General features: G+C 41.0%; 1 protein-coding gene across 7 annotated transcripts in view; it reads right to left on the reverse strand.

Moving 5' to 3' along the window:
- Positions 1–21,709, reverse strand: part of Ppn (proteoglycan-like sulfated glycoprotein papilin) — a 137,715-nt gene that overhangs the window by 38,243 nt on the left and 77,763 nt on the right. For all 7 annotated transcript variants that reach the window (XM_089738529.1, XM_089738528.1, XM_089738525.1 and 4 more), the window contains exons 2-15: positions 21,507–21,582; positions 15,116–15,291; positions 14,259–14,402; positions 13,719–13,869; positions 12,527–12,650; positions 11,448–11,528; positions 10,704–10,876; positions 7,163–7,295; positions 6,088–6,310; positions 4,675–4,795; positions 4,019–4,198; positions 2,437–2,613; positions 1,389–1,574; positions 436–574 (exon numbers count right to left, since the gene is read on the reverse strand). In XM_089738529.1, the coding sequence (XP_089594655.1) occupies positions 436–574; positions 1,389–1,574; positions 2,437–2,613; positions 4,019–4,198; positions 4,675–4,795; positions 6,088–6,310; positions 7,163–7,295; positions 10,704–10,876; positions 11,448–11,528; positions 12,527–12,650; positions 13,719–13,869; positions 14,259–14,402; positions 15,116–15,291; positions 21,507–21,582 (2,084 nt within the window). The remainder of the gene's footprint in view (positions 1–435; positions 575–1,388; positions 1,575–2,436; positions 2,614–4,018; positions 4,199–4,674; positions 4,796–6,087; positions 6,311–7,162; positions 7,296–10,703; positions 10,877–11,447; positions 11,529–12,526; positions 12,651–13,718; positions 13,870–14,258; positions 14,403–15,115; positions 15,292–21,506; positions 21,583–21,709) is intronic.

The raw sequence follows: 21,709 nt of genomic DNA on the forward strand, positions 1-21,709 counted from the left end.
CATCAACATCAGCTTAGCATAGGACATAGGCCTCTCCAATTGCTCGCCACTGAGCATGATCCTCAGCTTCTCTCGTCCAGCTCCTGCCAGCCACCCTGCACAGATCATCACTCCGCCGAGCCTGAGGGCGTCCTGCACTCCAATTCGCGGTCTTCACTCAAGAACGCGTTTACCCCAACAATTATCAGTTGTCCGACTAATATGGCTAATATCACTCTACACAATTGGGTCTTAAGGTATTGTAACAAAAACATTTTCGCAACACACATTTATCATTACTGCACACAATACCTCCAGTCGCACACTACGATATAATACACTATAATAATTGAAGCGGCTTAAAAGAAAAAGGTCTAATAGTTCACTGATGAAGTTCCCGAAATGTACGTTTCTTAAATCTATAATACTTTATGTCTATTGTATGGGCGTACTAACCGAGTGCCTCACAGGGCTGCTCGTTGCAGGAGCCCGCGGAGTCCGGGAGGGACTTCTTGGGACAATCTGAGAATTCTTTCCCTCCTCTGAGGCACACGACGCTGCGGAACCGCAAGCCCTTCCCACATGACTTCGTGCACTGCAATATTTGATTTTGTTAACAACATTTCCATTTATTCTTCGGTTTCTAGTTAGGATTAGACATGATCAAAACTGTAATTTTATGATTTGTGGCAAGATATTTGACAGATGCGTGAACTCGCTTACGACATTTTAAAGATAAACTTGTATATAAATATATATACAAGTTCCGAACAACAACATTCGGGCTCTCGCCGAACCCGTCGCTAGCGACGAAGGGCTTGACGAGTAAATTAACTCATAGACACAGCCCACTGAGTTTCCCGCCGGATCTTCTCAGTGGGTCGCGTTTCCGATCCGGAGGTAGATTCAGCGAAGCACTGCTCTTGCTAGAGCCAGTGTTAGCAGCACCTCTTTTTAGCCCCGTGAGCTCACCTACTCGTCCGGTTACGCTGACATAGGCTTGTGAGGCTTGTGAGGCTGTAGCAGCGTAGGCAGGAAAAAAAACAAAAAAAAAAACAACATTCGGGCCGTCGGTCTACCGAGCAAAATCACCCGCTCGGTGGAAGATCTTCCCTCTGTCGTATACCGTATATTTAGCGCTTTTATTTTATTGTCATTAGATTCTTTCCGACGGTTTGAATATTTAGGGAAACAAGCAAAATTTTTGTTGTATGTAATGTACCTAAATCAACATCTAGCAGTCACAGTGAATACTGCATCTCTATAAATATTAATCGTTCGAGTTTGTATAATAATAATATTTGTCATAATGAATTATTATGAAAAAGAAACAAATTAAATATGACTTCATATTTCAATTAAAATAATTGAGTCTCCAAAATTGAGTAGAGTAATTTGTTCTTACTGACCTCCGACCAGGGAGCCGCGTACCACTTGGACGGGCACTTCTCTTCTGGAACTTCGCACAGCTTTGTGTCGTTGTATTTTTCTTCTTTGGGACAATTGCTGTCGTCCACTTTCATTACCGAAGCTCCATCGAATTTACCACAGAACACTCGTCGAGTTTTCTTTCCCACGCCGCATTCTACTGAGCACTGACAATGAAAGGAGTCTTTAATATTTACGACGTAATTTCACATTAAAGGCTATGTTTAATCATTTAGAATTATTGAGGAAATTAATTCTTTTACCACGACGATTATTTTAGGATTCGATTAGTCAAAACCATTAGTCGCACTATTTCAATGGTACCTAGAGTGTGGAATCGTCGCAGGAATTGCGTTTTGTGATTAATTTTAATTTTCAATGTTATTTCTTTCAAGCGAAGTAGCGTGACATAAAAAACTAATAGCTACATATGTTTTCAAAATTATGGATTTTAACGAATTTTTCCTTCAAGACTTATAACGTGTAACGTGTTGATTTAAAGTTTTTAGTTAAATTATAATTAATTAGCTATTTAACACAACAATAATTTCATCATCATCATCGTCAACAGCCCACAGTCGTCCACTGCTGGACATAGGCCTCTCCCAATCCACACCACTGAGCCCGGTCTGCGGCTCTCCTCATCCACTTCTTGCCGGCCACCGTGCGGAGGTCATCGCACCACCTAGCCAGGGGGCGTCCCACGTTACGTCTTCCGCTGCACGGTCTCCACTCGAGAACCCGTCTGCTCCAGCGATCGTCAGTCCTACGGCATATATGGCCAGCCCACTGCCACTTCAGCTTGCTGACTCTTTGAGCTATGTCGATGACTTTAGTTATCTGTCGAATAATCTCATTCCGGATTTTATCCTTCAGAGAAACTCCGAGCATGGCTCTTTCCATGGCTGAGCGACTTTGAGCTGACTTTGAAGTTCAAGTTAATAATTTAATTCAGAAAAATTCATAACAGTTACTAAATCAAATAGTGCGAAAACTTCAAAGAGTTAAATAATTTGTTATATAAATTACCTTGCTCCACTGAGTAGCGTACCACTGCACTTGGCACGCGGGCAGCTTGGCCTTTTCGCAGGGCTCCTCCAGCGCCGGGGTCGGGTGGTAAGAACAAAAGCTCGAGTTGACCACTCGGTAGTCTTTGGTCACGCACTGCGCCACGCGACTGCGGACCGTGGCCAGACAGGTGTCGCACTGATAACAATATTTTTATTCATTACTAGCTGATCCGGCAGACTTCGAAGTGCCTTAATCGATAAATAAAATACCTAAACTTTTGTATAAAATAAACTTAAAAGAAACAAAAGGAATCCGTCCGACGAGGGACACATCAAAGGAAAAACAAAACTGTTATTTTTATTTAATTCCGAGCATTTTCATATTTATCTACCTTTTAAACCTTCTCTGGACTTCCACAAATAATTCAAGGCCAAAATTAGCCAAATCGATCCAGCCGTTCTCGAGTTTTAGCGAGACTAACGAACAGCAATTCATTTTTATATATATAGAAGATAGAAGATGACTAATTAGCCCACTGAGTTCGCGTTTCCGATCCGGTGGTAGATTCTGTGAAGCACTGCTCTCGCTAGGGCCAGTGTTAGCAACACTATCGGTTTGAGCCCCGTGGGCTCACCTACTCGCCATGTTGCGCTGACATAGCCTCTCAAAGCTATCAGCTTAGGATGAAAAAAAAAGACTAATGAATCACTTGAAAAAATGAATTGCGGTCCTAAGACTAAGGTAATATTGTTAAAGTTAAATATTGTGTAAGTCACAGGATAGATTGAATTCTATCCAAAAAATCGAATGGAGCACAAATCACTACAAGAAGATTTAGAATAATAAACTCTCAAGATCTGCTACAAATTGATCGTGGTGGACATGTTAGCGCAGAAGCCAACATGTTAGCCTGTGATCTTCTCAAAATTTTAACAGACAGATCACAGTATTGAAGAAGAAAAAACAATTGTTTGTTTTAAGCAATATAAATAAAAGACGACGTTGATACTACCAAAAAATATTACGATATTGTTTTAGTATTACTTTAAATGACCGTGAATTGAGAATGAATTTTGAAGGGTGGGACAGCCGTTGTAACTTTACTGAGACCTTAGAACTTATGTCTCAAGGTGGGTGGCGCATTTACGTTGTGGATGTCTATGGGCTCCAGTAACCACTTAACACCAGGTGGGCTATGATCTCGTCCACCCAGCTAAGCAATAAAAAAAAAATGAGTTACTTTTTAACCGACTTTAAAAAAGGATGACGTTTGACTGGGTGAATCGATTTTGATGATTCTTTTTTATTAGAAAGCTGACGTTACTCGTGTCCCATTTCAATTTCCATGGTATCCATGATAATGGCATTCATGAGAAAACCATATAAGTCTTAAATTTGCATTAAGTACGTGCGCGACAATGATTATTGTTTTTAGTGTATATTAATTTGTTTTAGAATACCTTTTTGTTTCTATTCGAAGTCGGTTTTTGTTAAAGCATGTCTATTTACAATTATCTCAATTGAAAAGTCTCAGATTAAAGTAGCTGTAATAAATAAATCAGAGATGTTAAAAAAGTGGTACTTTAATAACGAGACTTACGCCCGTCCACTCAGACACCATCCAGTCGACGCCCTCGCACGGCTCCAGCTCGCAGGGTTGGCGGTCAAGGGGCTTCTCCTCCGAACACTCGTCGTCGCTCAAAACGTTGATCCGACCGTTGTTCTTCTGGTAGCAGACCACTTGTCTCGTCTGCTGTCCGCTACCGCACAGCTTGTCGCACTACAAAATTGGAGAACAACGTTGTCACGATCATGTTTACTGGCATCATGATCACGGTTACTGGTGGTAGGACCTCTTGTTTACTGGTGGTAGGACCTCTTGTTTACTGGTGGTAGGACCTTTTGTGAGTCTGCACGGGTAGGTACCACCACCCCACCTATTTCTGCCGTGAAGCAGTTATGCGTTTCGGTTTGAAGAGTGGGGCAGCTGTTGTAGCTATACTTGAGACCTTAGAACTTATATTTCAAGGTGGGTGGCGCATTTACGGTTGTAGAAGTTGTTGTAAAAAAAAAGCCAAGTAAATTTTAATAACAAAATAAATCAAGTTAGTTTTGGTTTACATAATAAAAAGTGAAGTCGTATAAATAAATGGAAATGTGCACAATCCAATGAATTCTTTTATGTTTTGCTTACAGCAGTATGCTACCATGAAAAACATTTATTGTTAAATTTCTTTATCTGATCTAAAAACTTACTGGCTTCCAGGGTGAGATGAACCAGGTCGGGCAAGCGGCGTCAACGTTGCACGATTCGTAGAGAGCTGGCTTTGGACCGAGAAGATCGAAGCACTCCTTATCGTCCACTACTGAAGGGAGTCTGGAGGCAACAGGGAAACCATGTTAAAGGATCTTACACGATGGCAGTGTCCGGTTATTATGAAGAAGTTGGTGGATGCGGCGACTACGGTCTCCTCAAGCTATCGGTTTTTTTCCTACCTATACTGATAGCCTTGAGAGGCTATTTCAGCTTCGCCCTAACGTGTAGGTGAGCTCATGGGGCTCAAACCAGAGTGTTGCTAATACTGGCCCTAGCAAGAGCAGTGCTTCGCAGAATCTACCACCGGATCGGAAACGCGACTCACTGAGAAGATCCGGCGAGAAACTCAGTGACCTGTGTCTATGGGTTAATTCGCTCGTCGAGCCCTTCGTTGCAAGCGACGGGTTCGACAAGGATGGTGAACGGTGCTTGTGGTACCCAAGAGCACCGTTAATGGGTCGGACTATTGGTAATAACCTCATCTTTTTCAGACATTTGACTACTTAACGTCTATTCTTCTCAAGGAGGCTTGATGTCAAGCGACTGACTGTAGAATATAATTATTAAGGTATACAGCGAATCTATTTAAAGCTAGACAATAGCCAGGAAAAAATCTCTCATTTAGAAGAAAAGTCTAGACAGATTGTAGTGTGTTTTCCAATCGCTGTGTTTTTATATTGCATAGATATATGTAAGAGTCAACGATGAGAGCTTTCAGTTAGCTAGCTCTGATCTAATTAGAAGTAGCTATTAGCTAGTACTAATTAATTCTTGATTGTCGGTTCTTAAGTGTAATTAATGGTCGTTCGTGTATTGAACAATGAAAATTTAATTAGACATTAGTATTTATGTATCTCGATTTCTCGCGTGACATTCTTGAGCTTCAAATCGTACACATTGACCCTTTGACTCCCGTGTAGGTTACCGATACCCTACGTGGGGCACTGAAGTAAATTATGTCGATTTCTGTTACTAAGGCGCCTAGATTGCCTTACTATACCTTCTTTTGTTTATAATGAATGTTTCGTCTTTTAGATCTCTTAGAAATATATTCAATCTCAGTATCCTCGAATTCGTCTATCCCAGAGTCTACTAGATATTCCGGCACTTTGGTAACAGAAATGGACATAAATACATCAGTGCGCCATGTAAGACACCGTTTACCCAAACTGCAGTCAAACCAATATTACCAATATTGGTTTAAATATAAGCTAAGTTTTTTTTTTGATTGCCCTTGTAGGCAGAGGAGTATACGGCCCACCTGATGGTGAGTAGTTATCGTCGCCCATGGATTTCAGCAAAGCCAGGGGCAGAGCCAAGCCGCTGCCTACCGTCTCTAATGTTAAACATACCCATTCGTGATGATCTTCTCGCAGCGAACCTCCCGCGATCTGGTCCCGTCCTTGCCGCATCTCTTAGAGCAGCGACTCCAGTTACCGGGGACCCACTGGGGCGGACACGCTTGCGTGTTACAGGTTTGGTTTGTGGCCGGCTTTAGGCCGTCGTCGCAGAGACCCTCATCCACGACTTCTAGCTCTTCACGGGAACGGCAAGTCACGTCGCGGCTTTGAATCCCTATAGTAGAGTTCGTAATTTAGTCCAAAGCTATTTATGGCCTTTGATGTATCGACCAGTATACTATTTGGGGAGTTTTGTGAGTCCGCGCGGGTAGGTACCACCGCCTATACTGAGACCTTAGAACTTATGTCTCAAGGGGGGTGGCGGCATTTATGTTGTTGATGTATATGGGCTCCAGTAACCACTTAACACCAGGTGGGCTGTGAACTCGTCCACCTATCTAAGCAATAAAAAAAACCACATCTACGATTTGTTAAATAACTACATATATCAATCGATCCTTTAAAACATTCTAATTTTGAAAACCCCATTTAAATGCGCCCCAAGATCCAGTACTTACATACACGGGGAAATAATATTATATTAATTTACGTTAAAGCTATGGTTCGATTAAATTCGCGTATATTTCTTTTGAAGAAGACGGCAGATTGGCAATTCATTTGTTGTGTGCAATACAATAATATAATACATATAATAATTCACCCAACTATCACTTTGAAAACGGCTTTCATTGAAATTTTACCACACCTTTAGAATAGAGATTTAAAAGATCCTCTTAGATAACACTTAGTACTCAACACCGGTAAAAATAAATCTTCTAAATCTCAAAATTGGAATATGGCATTTTTTTATTTTCAATTAACACCTACTCCTAACTCCGTAGGTTCATAACCTTCGGATGCTGAGTTCCTAGTGCAAGCCATTACAAAGTGAAGTCTCCTATCGGTGAGGCAGACATGACAGTCTCAATTTTATGCTAATCCTTCTTATCCTATAACTTATCCTTCAGGTCGCAGGTAGGTTAAGTTTTTAAACTTTCATCTTTGTAAAGCGAATCAAGAAACATACCACCACCGCAAGTAGCTGAACAAGATGAGAAGTTTCCGTGCACCCAACTGTATCTCTGTATTGGTAGCGGTGCCTTCTCAATAGGAAGACTGTATTCGTATTCCACGCCAACGTTCTCGTCTATGAGAAGCAACTGTGGAGCGTGAGAAATATATGTATAAGTGCCTTGATATAAATATCATTAGATTCAACTGTATAGGTTTAGCTTTTGAAAGAAAAAATATATAATCACATCTGGGTATAATTAAAGGAAAGAGAGGTCGAGGAAGATTGCCAACCAGGTGGACGGACATTGTCAAGGAGGCCACAAACACCAGCGTCCCGGGCGCCATTAAGCAGGCCGAATGCAGGCAACATTGCAGGAAGCTGGTGCAAAAACTGGACCAAGGTGGTCATGACACTCAGTAATGAGGAAACGACAAAGAAGAACAAGAGAATGGTATAATTATGATTAATTTTTTTTAGGAACTTAACTATGAATAATTTATTTGGCAATAAAAATAATAAATATTCCGTGCATTATTGATACCTTACAGACATACATACTCATACATCTTAGAAAGCCGTACCTACGATCCTTCTAGCTAAAGAATCTTACAATTACGAACGCTAAGGAACAGAAATTGAAATGAAATAAATAGTTAAATGAAACAACAAAAACTGCACTAAAACCGACTAAAAATATACAAACAGCGAAAAATAGCGATAAATATTATACATATAACAAAACAGTAGAAACCCTTTACATCGGCGGTCGGGGAACTTTTTTAACTATTACCCCATAATATTTTTGTGTAAGTTGATATTAGCCCATGGCGAAGAACAAAAAAAAACCAAAATATATACTTTTTACTCACAAAAGTTTCATTTTTACCCCAAAATTTTCATTTTACCCCATTTGGGGTAATTCACCCCGGTTCCCCGACCGCTGCTTTACATAGAAGAAAAGTAATTAGCCCTGGGAAATAATATAGGCTCACGGAAAATAAAGTGTAGTCCGACGAAGCTGCGGGCAGAGAGCTAGTAATATGTTATATAATAATATGGTATATATAATATAAATATACTGGAATGTTAGTAAATGTATTGCAGACGGAGTTCGTTTAAATTACAGGTAACAATGTAATTTCTTTTTTTTTATTCATTTCTTCTTTATCTCTCTCTCCTAATCTATATTATATAGTTTTATATTATAAAGCTGAAGTTTGTTTGTTTGAACGCGCTAATCTTTTTTTTTTTTTTTTTTTCCACAGGAGAAAATCGCCGGATCCCCACCCGCGCGGCAGGTGGGGTATGTGGGAGTTGAACCTCACTAAAAACTCCTGTCGCTCACAACCGGCGCCCTACCTCGGACCGGGCCGGAGCCCAGTCGGGGCTATTGAAACGGCGGGACAGGGTTGACGCAGAGCACATTACACCCATCCCACCGTCCCACGGACGCCGGACCGGTGGCCGCCAGCGACACGACCACCGGTTCCCTCGTTCAGCGGGCCGAGAGCCCGCTTTGATGGCGCCGCGTTACACCTTCCCCCAGAGCGGTCGGGGGTACGCGGTCTACCATCACCCGGCTTCCTATTGCGGGTGAGCGTGCAGAGCACGCCACCCCACGTCTGGGTCCCTCCCCGCACAAAACGGGTGGGACCCCTAGCTCTTAGGGGGCCAGGTCACGGATACGACCCCAGTCCCGACTCCCTGCTCGGCGGCGGCGGGTTTCTGCGTAGTGAGGAGAGCTTTCCCTCACTCGCCCCGCCGCCTCCTACTGCGAGATGGTGCACTCGCAGAAGTCGAGCATAGCCTTCCATGACTCATCGCTGCCATGCATCGACGCCACGACGCCAGGCAGCGACAAGTCAGGTCCTATCTTTGCGACCAGGAAACGGGGCTGCACCTCCCAAGCGGGGCAGACAGCGAGCGTATGCTCCGCCGTGTCCAGGTCGTGTCCACAATGGTGACACCTCGTCGTCGGCTCAGCCCCTATCAGGCGCAGGTACTTCCCGAAGCATCCGTGCCCGGTCAGCACCTGCACCAGACGAAAGGTGAGACGTCCTTCGCCGCGATTCACCCAGTCATCAAAGACCGGGTAAACCGCCTCGACGGTCCGTAGCCCCGTGGGATTGGCCAACCCGTGGGGTTGGCCAATCGCCTCGACCACGACTCGAGCACGGACCGCCGAGAATGGGCCTTCCGCGCCCGCAGCTCACTTTCGGGGAGACGCGCCACGCCCCGAGCACGAAGCTCGCTGCGCCACCGATAGTCGGCAGCGAGCGACTCCGCCTCCAGCTCTCATGGCGGCGTCCCCGCCAAAACACACGCCGCCTCGAAGGAGACGGTGCGATATCCGCGAATGATCCTGATGGCAACGGTGCGCTGCGGCCGGCGCAGGAACCGAGCCATAGTGGCCCGGTTACGCGGCTCAGCCCACACAGGTGCACCGTACAGGGCCATCGATCGCACCACCCCCGCGTAGAGGCGGCGCACAACCTGATCCGGTCCCCCAATATTCGGGAGCAGCCGGCTCAAAGAACCGGCCGTCCCCATCAATCGGGGGACCAGCTCCGCAAAGTGAGCACGAAAAGCCCACCGGCTGTCCAACACGAGGCCGAGGTACTTCAACTGCACCCCGACCCCTATCCGGACGCCTCCAACCACGATGTGGGTGTCAACGGGTGGCGTCCCCCGCGGCCCGTGAAACCACAGAGCCTCGGATTTATTGAGCGCCACGTCGAGACCCAGCCTCCTTATCCTTCCGACGACGAGGGCCACTCCCGCTGTGGCGAGACGGGCAGACTCCCTATAATCATCCCCCCGGGCCACGACCAACGTGTCGTCCGCGTAACAAATAACGCGGAGGCCCGGGAGGAGGGCGCCCCTCAGCACCCAGTCGTACCCGATATTCCACAAGAGGGGGCCGAGAACCGACCCCTGCGGAACACCACGCACGACCGGAAAACGATGAAGGGTCCCACCGTACCCGGTACATACGACCGACCTGGCCCACAAATAGGACCCAACCAGCCGGCGGAGGTAGAGGGGCACTCCATGCCTCTCCAGTGCCCCCCCCCCCTATCACGGTGAATGCGCTAATCTTAGAAAATACTGGTCCGATTTGAAAAATTCTTTCAGTGTTAGATAGCTCATTTATCGAGGAAAGCTATAGGCTACATAACATCACGATAAGACCAATAAAAGCGGAGCACCAATAAAGAACATTTCAAAATCGGGTTTTTTTCCCTTTTGACAGCTTCCGCTGCATGCGCTGTAAAAACGATTAAAGTTTCGCTAAAATAATGTATGAAAGAATTGTTCCCCTTTAAAAGATCTAAAAAAAAGTACGCGACAGCATATGTCTGTATGAGGTTGGCTCACTATAACTTTTTTTATGCTAACCAAATTTGTTCTAAAAAAATTCGAGTTGAAAATTTTATAAGTTCACACTATTTGTGAACTATTTATTCCACGCGGACGAAGTCGCGGGTAAAAGCTAGTCTATATCATATAGTTATTTTTCGTGACCCCTAACTGAAACTATAGGAGTTCTTACTGAAAGGTACAAGGGCTCGTTGATGGGTCCCAAGGAGCGTAGTTTATCGGGAGCGGTGATCCCTTGCTGGTTGCGTTCGTAGTTCCAGAGGGCGCCGGCGATGGTCATGCTGCGGGGGAAGTCGATGTGGTAGTCACCGTTTAGATAGTACGTGCCGTTCTTCGAGCGCAGAGCTGAAACAAACAACACAGTCGTATAGGAGCAAAACAAATTTACCTACTTGTAACACACGTCGGCAGAACACCAGCCAGATGGTCGGATCTAGTAAGAGAAGCACTTGGTGGTAGTCTGTACCATGCGGTTCATGCTTTTTTTTTATTGCTTAGATGGGTGGACGAGCTCACAGCCCACCTGGTGTTAAGTGGTTACTGGAGCCCATAGACATCTACAACGTAAATGCGCCACCCACCTTGAGATATAAGTTCTAAGGTCTCAGTATAGTTACAACGGCTGTCCCGCCATTCAAACCGAATCGCATTACTGCTTCACGGCAGAAATAAGTAGGGCGGTGGTACCTACCCGTGCGGACTCACAAGAGGTCCTACCACTAGTAACACATAACCGACCACAGTGGAAGAACGTCACATGTGGTCGCGATCCTCAGTAGTGAGGGAACGATATAGAAGATAACACACGTCTACAATGTTGATTAATCTCTTCAAAACCGATTTTATAAAACTATATTATTTAGTTTATAATTTAGTCATAATATAATTTAGTTTTAGGTAAAAAAATACAAGTTACCCAAATAGTTGTTCGAAGGCTCTATTTCTGTTATGTAGATCGTGGTGGCGCCTTCCGGTATAAGCAGAATGTCGTTGTAGCCTGTAATACATGAACAATCCCTGAATTTCAATTGGATCGAGATGATTTGTAATTGAATGTGTAATTGAAAGTGGTTACCGTCGCCCATGGACTTCAGCAATGCCCTGGGCATAACCAAGCCGCTGCCTACCGTTAAGTACTCTCCACAAGCCCCGTTTGAAGAAGGACATGTCATAGCGCTTGGAAAACACCGTGGAGGGGAGCTAATTCCAAAGACGAATGGTACGTGGCAAAAAAGATATCTGGAAACGCACTGTGGATGAACGCAGTGGCTTCTGGTAGTATGGATGGACTCTACTCCGGAGTTTCAAATAAGATACGGCTTTAAATGAATTAGTTGCAACCGGTTACTTTTAGCGGTGCTATAGTAAATCCAGTACTACTTAATATTATAAAATATAGCCCTTGAGTCCGTGTAACAAACTAGAGCAATAAAATGTAAACATATTACCTCCCAACCAACAGTCAAGAAGCGAATATTTTAACCGATTCATTTGTCTGCCTGACTAAAGAGCTTTTTGTCAATGTCAATGCTCTTGTCGGGTGGCAAGCATCGTACTGTTACGCCGGTAAGAGTAACGCCATTTATCGCCAAATAGTCAAACGAATATCGAAGGATGTAGTAGCACCTAGAACGCTCGAGAAGTACAACGCCATCTACTGCCAGATAGCGGAAACACGATAATCGCAATGTGTGGACAATTCTAGGGATGTGGTTTCGGCTATAAAAGCGTTGCAAAGATGGCACGCAGTCAGTTAGTAATCGGATCCACTCGAAGCGAAACAGCGAACGGATCACCTGAAGCGAAACGGAAGAAGCGAATAGAGAGTTTTAAAGTGTTTGTTGAGTGTTTTACGCGTTCTAAGTGTTGAATACAGTTTTTAGTTGTACTTTGGTGGAATTTTATTTATCCCGAACCCCAGCGCGTAACAGTAGTACTAAGTCGATCTTCATTAAGCCCCAAGTTATAAGCTCTAAGGTAAACACAAAAACGTACCCTTTCTGAGATCCTGTGTGTTAATGAGTTTTTTTGTTGTATGACAGTTGTGTCCGTTGCCGCGGCATTGTCTGCACTTGTCTTCTTTGGCGTTGGATCCGAGCATCATATCACATCCCACGGGCTACAAGGACAATCAAACAACCTGGTATTAAAGAGTATCTATCTATATACCGAGGGGTGAAATACTATTTGGTTTTACACGACATTTATCTTTGTAATTAAAGGTGCGTTTTATTTGGTCTTAACACATCAATAGTCCCATGTTTTTAATTGAACTTCAATTAAGTTTACTGTATTCAAATAGCTGAAGAAGATTTTTGAAATGATATTTTTTCTAAATTTCAAACTTTAAACGGCTCTCGGAAGCCTTCCAACCCTCGATATCTATTATAGCGACAAAATATCCTTTCTAAGAGGTTTATCTACAGATATTTCTTTGCATATTATCTATTGACGAGCTTAAGATCAATATAAATGTTTGGGAAACAACGCAGCCCTCACCTCTCCCCCAAATAACAAAAAAATAGCTGTAAATAATAAAACAAAAGAAAAACTGTACATAAAATGAATTTAAAATCTTAATGTGTCAGTGACTACAGTCGAAATTCGAACAAATGAGAAACTCTAGTTGCATAAGTATGTCTACTAAGAAGATGTTTATGTTTAATAAAAAACATTGTTTTCTAAGTTTGTATGGATATATGTACAAACCCCACAACGTGACTATGAGATAAGTAAGTTCTCCATTAAGACCGTAACGATTAGCGGCAAAAAAAGATTAGGGCACTGGGATATTATGTCCGTGTAGTCTTGCAATACTGCTACTGGTTAGTTTATAAGCTGTCGAAGTGGGAGCGAGAGATATATCAGCAAAATCTCTCTTTAACCTACTAAAAGGCCTTGGTTTTTCAAGAGCTTCCCTAAATTCTATACTTGAATGAACAGCTATAGTCGCACTAGTAGGTTCCTATCAAATTTGGCAGGCAGGGAGAGGCATACGGAGAATTGAGGTGAGCATTATAAGAATCAATAAGGCCTTCTCAAGTCTACACCAGGATCGCAAGTCTAATGTCGTTATCCAAATCCCTCTCACAGCAACGCATGATGAATCTATCGATTGCTAAGATATTCGTATCTATAGCCGACTATCGGTAAAGATCCTCTGGGCTGAAGTACTAAGGTATATTACCTGGCAAACTCCATCAACGCACACGTCGAAGGAGTCGTCATTACAGCGAGTCCCATCGATAACCTTCTCTTTGTGACGGTAGTAAAACCGGTCTCCGTGCTGCATACATGTCAACTCGCAAGGTTTGGAGATTTTCAAGTATGGCACCCATCTATATGGAAAAATAGGTCAATTAATTTCAGAGAATACATGATTTAAGCAAACGAATTCTCTCGCATTGTAGATGCAATATAGTTTTTTAAAATACTTTGGCGTATCTCGTGTTTAATTTGTACAATCGATCAATAATTTATGGTGTTTTACTGGGCAGAACGTGGTCACGCTGATGATGTCCTTAGACAATTATAGATTAAATGGTTTTTGTTTATAACATTCATCTGATTCGCGAAAACATTTTATTTGTATAATATATGTTAATATGTTATTTTTTTTACTAATGTTAAAATATTCGATACCTTATGAATTATACCTTATGAACACAGATTTAATACGTGGTGTGTGATTTAGGCTGGTGGTATTAGTTTATAAACATACACATACCTGTATTTCTTGCCTCTGAATGTGACGTTGTTGTATTGGGCGCATTGTTCGGCTCTAAAGTCGAGTGAATTTTCAGGACAGTCCTGGGTCTCGCAAGAGAAGTATTTGGTATCACCGCCAGTACACTGTGGCTCTCCATTCGGACTGCAAGTTCGAACGAAGTACATGTTAAATTACAATGCTATGCTCTAGAAGCTTCAACGTTTTACAACATTTCGCAGACATATCAGTCTTGGTGTTGTATTTAGCTTTTTTAATTACAATAATCTATATATATATATATATAAATGAATTGCTGTTCGTTAGTCTCGCTAAAACTCGAGAACGGCTTGACCGATTTAGCTAATTTTGGTCTTGAATTATTTGTGGAAGTCCAGAGAAGGTTCAAATGGTAGATAAATATGAAAATGCTTGGAATTAAATAAAAATAATAATTTTGTTTTCCCTTTCATTTGTCCCTCGTCGGACGGATTCCCTTTGTGTGTTTTAAGGTTATTTTATACAAAGGTTTAGGTCTTTTATTTATCGATTGAGGCACTACGAAGTCTGCCGGGTCAGCTAGTGATTAAATAAATTTAAAAATAAAATAAAATAAAGTTAACTAAAATTTGAAAAGAAACGAGTCTGTAGTCTTTTTAAAAATTCATAAAAGAAAAACTATAGTCGCTTATTTGGTTTCACTGCTCTAAGGAAACAATAATACGAAAACGTAACTGGTGTCTTAAGATTTTTTAATCGATATTTACTTCTACAAGGGCCGACAAATATTTCAAATTTTCCGAACGTCTTAAAACATTTATGTAACTAAATTTGAAAAGTAACTAAAATTAGCTTACTGAATAGGTGAACTCATTTACCCGATTTCTAAACATATTCTCTTTTGACTGGCCACTCCACCGCCGCAGGTTCTAGAGCAGGGTGTGACGTCACCCCATTCGCCCCAGCCGTTTCCTTCGCCTCCGGGCAGTACGTAAGACGCTGATAGATATAAACCAGCGCCTTGCCGTCTGTGTCTACTTCGGTGTCTGGAGACCTGGCGAGAGAATCATAATTTCAATTAGTTATTACTATTAAAATTTAATTTTCAATTTGATACTTTCTATTAGCTCACAGAGAACACGTAGAACGTTTATTGGATGAATTCTATGTATTGAACTGCGAGTTTTGTGTTTGTCTACTGAATTAACTTTTTTTTTGTTATTATCTCGCAACGCTGATAACAGCATTCGACTTGAGGCATGATATCGAATTCTTAATTATTCTTACAAGTAATCCGTCAAAGTGGAACGCATTATTGCTTCGTGGCAAAAACATTTGTTAAGATTATCTCTCAGACTTTTCATTACTTTCAGTGGAAAGACGTTCACATGGCGACCTATTCTTTTCTCAGTCCACTTGGCGGAAACCCACTTGGCGGAGTGTTCGTAGTTATCAACCAATAAGATGATATCTTATTGGTTGATTGCGGCTTCCCCACTTACTTTTCCCTACTTATTCGCTGGTAGCCTAAAAGGCTAATCTAACTACGTCCGAAAGGGTAGGTGAGCTCACGGGCTCGACCAGAGAGAATTTGCTAACGCTAGCCCTAGCAAGAGCAGTGCTTCGCAGAATCTACCACCGGATCGGAATCGTGACCCACTGAGAAAATCCGGCGAGAAACTCAGGGGGTACTTTTCCATCTCTCTCTATTTGTGGCGGTTCGTGAACTTAGTACCTGACTAATTTATCTGCTTTCATTGGATATTCTACATCAATTTTCTGAGAGCGCGCCATGTTTGGTTAGTAAGAAGGAAATGACTTGCGCTCTGTGTCGGTTCAAGTTTGCTTGTGTAGTGTTCGATGGACGCGGGAACCCTACGATGTGACCGGTCAATGTTATTACGATAAACAAGTCGTCAAGAGTTACCGAACGGCTATCCAACATTGCAACATCCACTTGTCTACGTACAGAAAGAGGTAGGATGGTGGGATCTGCCCCCGCGGGCCTATACCCTCTACCGGGAAGTTTAATCAACGTACTCTGTTATTATACTCATAGACCGCTACTGTTCAATCGGCGAATCGGGCGTAAGACAGCTTTAGAAGCGTAAACGGCTCATGGGCAAAATAACCAATAATAATATCAAAAAAACAGACAAAAGGAAAGAGCTCCATAAAACCTTTATACAGTTTTATTTTGTCCGGTTTTCAATCTCGAGCGAAGTTGCAAATCGACTTTACCGATTGAAATTACTTGGTGGTTCTGCGATCAAGTGTCTCTTAATTATATCATCTTTTGATTAAAAGTAGACAGGCACGACTCACCGAACGACACGGCTAACCGAGTCAATTTCAATAACAGTAAGTGTGCCACCCACCTTGAGACATAGCGTTTCGTCCCATAAAGTCCCATTTGCATTTTAATTACTTTTTGAGATATTTTCTTTTCGCCCTGCCCATCTCTAAAATAAACAGCTCGCATGGTCACGGAAGCAGATGCTTGTGTACATCGGCCACCGTTCACCACTCAAATAGGCCCATTTTAATTATTAGTGTCGCTTCAGTGCTTGATAAAGCAAAAATAACTTCATTAACACACACAAAGTATGGGGTATCTAAAATCATTTTACAATTTACAACCGTACAGGGTTTTCAAAGAGGTGTTAATATTGTATTGTTTTGATTTTTCGGTCATAGTATCATAGTCGACCGAGCATCATCCTTGAATGAATAATACTAGAGAATATACACGAGTCCCGAAATATTGTTGAGTACACTAGGAGTGGCGATGTTAACGCACCCAACAGTGTGGCGCCAGCCCTGATTAGATTTATGGCAGTTCACATGATTTTCTATTACTTTGAAATAGGGCTGATACCTACACGATATGTTTTTTTTTTTAAACTATTTATATATTTGTTTATAGGTTGTTCTAATCTTTTTTTGTTTTAAATATTTGTTGATCCAGCGAAACAAAGATTTGCGATTTCTTTGCTATTACTGCAAAGGTATAAGTTAAAAATCATCCACTATATGTGCGCTAATGGAATTTCATCTTATATTGGGTCTCACTCTTAGAGTATACATAAAATATATATAGCTTGCTTATGTATACCATAAGGTCTCACTAGTTTGTGAAAATATTTGGTTTTTATTGATAAAATGTCGTCAGTTCGCGTTATTGAGCACAATTACTATAATGCAAGGTACAAGTTTTAATTACATCGAATTAATAGACCTAATATAAAATACACGATTTAGTTTGATTATATCTCAAAGATATTATATTTTCACAGTTTCAGTGTCACATGTGTGATGTGATTTTACAAGAATTTATCAATAAACATGTATCAATTTAAATACCAATAATTTGCCTTCGCATAGAAGGTCTTTTTCTTTACGAAAATCAACATGAAGTCATGGTTTTTTACTGGTGGTAGGACCTCTTGTTAGTCCGCGCTAGTGGGTACCACCGCCCTGCCTATTTCTGCCGTGAAGCAGTAGTGCGTTTCGGTTTGAAGGGTGGGGCAGCCGTTGCAACTATACTTGAGACCTTAGAACTTATCTCAAGGTGGGTGGCGCATTTACGTCGTAGATGTCTATGGGCTCCAGTAACCACTTAACACCAGGTGGGCTGTGAGCTCGTCCACCCATCTAAGCAATAAAAAATAAAAAAAGTCAGAGGTTCAACCCTAAAACTATTTAAAAATGTAAGTAATAAAGGCCGTCGTGAACGTATGATCTCACGCTGTGACTGACGTGCCTGTATCTTGAACGATCGGTAAGCGAATGAGCACAGAGGGTTGAAACAGATATTGGTCGAAGCATATCGTAAAATCCGGGCTCACGTGTACAGAATTCAAAAATATATGCTACATATTCTGGGCGTGCGGATGTGTCATAGTCCACGCGATGTTGATTACTTAACGGAGACCGTAGTTATCACAACGAAAATCAACGTTCTGACATAAAACTGAAGGATTTATTACTAACTAGCTGACCCGGCAGACTTCCTCAATCGATAAATAAAAGACCTAAACTTTTGGGGGGGACATTAAAGGAAAAACAAAATTGTTATTTTTATTTAATTCCGAGCATTTTCGTATTTATCTACCTTTTAAACCTTCTCTGGACTTCTACAAATAATTTAAGACCAAAATTAGCCAAATCGGTCCAGCCGTTCTCGAGTTTTAGCGAGACTAACGAACAGCAATTCATTTTTATATATATAGATAGAAGATAGATTAAAACAACTTTAAAGGTTTTATCTCGCTTTTTTAAAGTCATTACATTATTTCCGAAGTCTCTGACAACGAATACTGTGAAGTACGTACCTATTCGAAATGTCGGAAATAATGTAAAGAACATTTACAAAAACCAGTCTAAATCGTAAGAGTATTGATTCAAATTGTTAACTAAGTGTACGACTCGTGTAAACCGTTTTTTTTTATGACTTTTGTTACGTCATCGAGCATACGGCTCACTTGGCCAATAGTGGTTGCCAAATTTGTTAAATTTGAACGTTTGCTCCGTCCTGCAAATCGGAAAATGACAATACATGACACGAGCAAATACAGGCCACCGAATCTATACTGTAATTAACAAAATTATACATACTAGAGGTCCTGCAATAGTCGAAATTCGACTATAATTAATTGGAATTGTAAGTTTGTACACTATTATGATTGTATGTTATACTTCTATAATCACAAATTTTGCCAAGACTACACTATAAAAAATATTAACAAAGACAAACAATATTTAATCTATTCTCAATTTGACAACAGACGTCAAGAACAAAAGTTTGACAATAAACATTACCTATGAATGCGTGTGTGCGTCAAATACATGGTATGTAGTGTGTGTAATGTTTTCTTTATTGATTTAATGTATCTTTTATGCATTATTTAAAAAAAATATTAGCATTGTGCACTTCTTCTCTATATCTCTATAAGTGTGGAAAATTTCATACTCCTCCGTCCGCGCGATTTTCGTAAAAAGGGATACAAAGTTTTTGCTTCACGTATTAATATATAGATTTCTCAGACTATGAAGAAATACAGTTTGTTTACTGCAATTCTCTTGACGCAATTCTAGTTTATAACGAAATAGCACCCAGTATAAAATCACGTATCTATTTAATAAGTAGTACGCAGTAAAAAATTACCTTTGTTAAAAACAGATATAAACCATTTTAAATGTACGACAATCGAATAAAAATTCAATTCGATCAACGTTGATATGTTGATTGTTAAATTGTATGATACCATTTATCATGTTCCGCAGATGTTCAAGCCGCGTTTCGCCAATGAACTTGTGTGCGGAGCTATCTCTGAGACGGCCGATTGAAATGCCCTATAAATTTGTACGGTAATGTTCCGTGTCGTTGAACGTTGGAAAAGTCAAGGCTGGTTAATACACAACGAGCGTAATTTCATTCGATAAAATGTGTTTTTATTATTTCACTAGCTGACCCGGCAACTTTGCAGTGCCTCTATCGATAAATAAAAGACCGACGGGGGACACATCAAAGGAAAAACAAAATTGTTATTTTTATTTAATTCCTAGCATATTCATATTTATCTACCTTTTAAACCTTCTCTGGACTTCCACAAATAATTCAAGACCAAAATTAGCCAAATCGGTCAAGCCGTTCTCGAGTTTTAGCGAGACTAACGAACAGCAATTCATTTTAATCATTATTGACTTTTGTCTGAGCCATTTTAGATTTTCACGTTAAGTAGTGAAAAATATACTCTCGTGAATGTGATGGGGATTATGTTAAATGAATTTCTGATTTTTTTATTATTTTTGGCCACATTTTAATAAAATCTCTTATATATATGTACATTCGAATCCTTTCTAGATTAAATTGAAGTTACGGTCTCCGCACAAGTTAGAAAAGTCTGTCTTTTTTTAGCTCAGTGCAAGAGAAATTCGGACGAGACATATTAGACCTCGTTCTGTGCTTAAATGTAGATATAAATGTAGATATAGGAATATATTAAATGTAGATATAGGAAACGGCATAGTGAAGAACTTCCACAGTGCGGGTATTATTATATTTATTATTTCTCGGCAGACACTCCGATTGTTCGAACTTCGTTTTTATATAAGCCTATTTTAATGTCTTCTTCTAGGATGGCTATCGCTACATATATTCGGATAAATTTGGATAATTAAAACATATTCCATCTATCTTAATTCATAATTACACCTTTTAGAGCTAACAAATGGGCGATCAAATATAAATTAAATGGAACATTATTTTCTTAAGAATACTTAAAAAAAAAAACAAATTTACATTTATTAATTCAAAATAAAAGTGAAGAAATTTATGACTGATCCTATATTATTGTTCTCTGCTTATCGCATCGTATGAATGTTTAAATATCATTATAATTATATCATTTACGTGTATTTGCTTTTATTCGTTGTTAAAAGAATTCAGTTAATACATCGTAATATTGATATCCCGGTCACCGTTCCCGTCGAACCCGTCCCTTGCGACGAAGGATTCGGCGAGTAAACTAAGCCATAGACACAGCCCACTGAGTTTCTCGCCGGATCTTCTCAGTGAGTCGCGTTTCGATCCGATGGTAGATTCTGCAAAGCACTGCTCTTGCTAGGGCCAGTGTTAGCAACGCCTCCTGGTTTGAGCCCCAAGAGCTCACCTACATGTTAGGGTTACGCTGACATAGGCTCTCAAGGCCATCAGCTTAGGTAAAACAAAAATACATTTGCTCATAGCTTCACAAGTCATCGTGGCATTAAGGATAACACGTCCGGTGCATTCGTATCTAGCGATGCAACACGGTTCGAATCTTGTAGGCAAGTATCAACTTTCCTAATGAAATACGCACTTAACTAGTGTTCACGATTGACTTCCATTGTGAAGGAATAGCATTGTGTAATAAAAATAAAACCCGCAAAATTATAGTTTGCGTAATTACTGGTGGTAGGACGTCTTGTGACTCCGCACGGGTAGATACCACCACCCTGCCAATTTCTGCCGTCAAGCATATAATGCGTTTCGGTTTGAAGAGTGGGGCAGCCGTGATCTATACTGAGACCTTAGAACTCATATCTTGAGGTGGCTGCCGCATTTACTTCGTAGATATCTACGGGCTCCGGTAACCACTTAACACCAGGTAGGCCGTGACCTCGTGCATCCATTTAAGCAATAAAATAAAAATAGCTCGCTTGTCAGCTGAAAAAAAATGTAAGAGTGAAGAAACATGTTGTCATATATTTTACATATCAACTTACATTATGTGTATAATGATGCCTTGATGCTGTCCACGTTATACAGTTACTTATCACGATGGCTGCCAACAGCAGCGATCTGTAACAAAATTAATTTCGTATTATTTTTTTGTAAATGGAAAACTGTTCATCTAAAATCATTGTGTGCGTTTATTAAGTGTTCTTTAGTCGAATTTATATGCTGGGTTGTCGCTTGTTGTTGATAG

This window comes from Bombyx mandarina, chromosome 25, assembly GCF_030267445.1.
Source record: "Bombyx mandarina strain Sakado chromosome 25, ASM3026744v2".
In the NCBI taxonomy this organism is placed as follows: domain Eukaryota; kingdom Metazoa; phylum Arthropoda; class Insecta; order Lepidoptera; family Bombycidae; genus Bombyx; species Bombyx mandarina.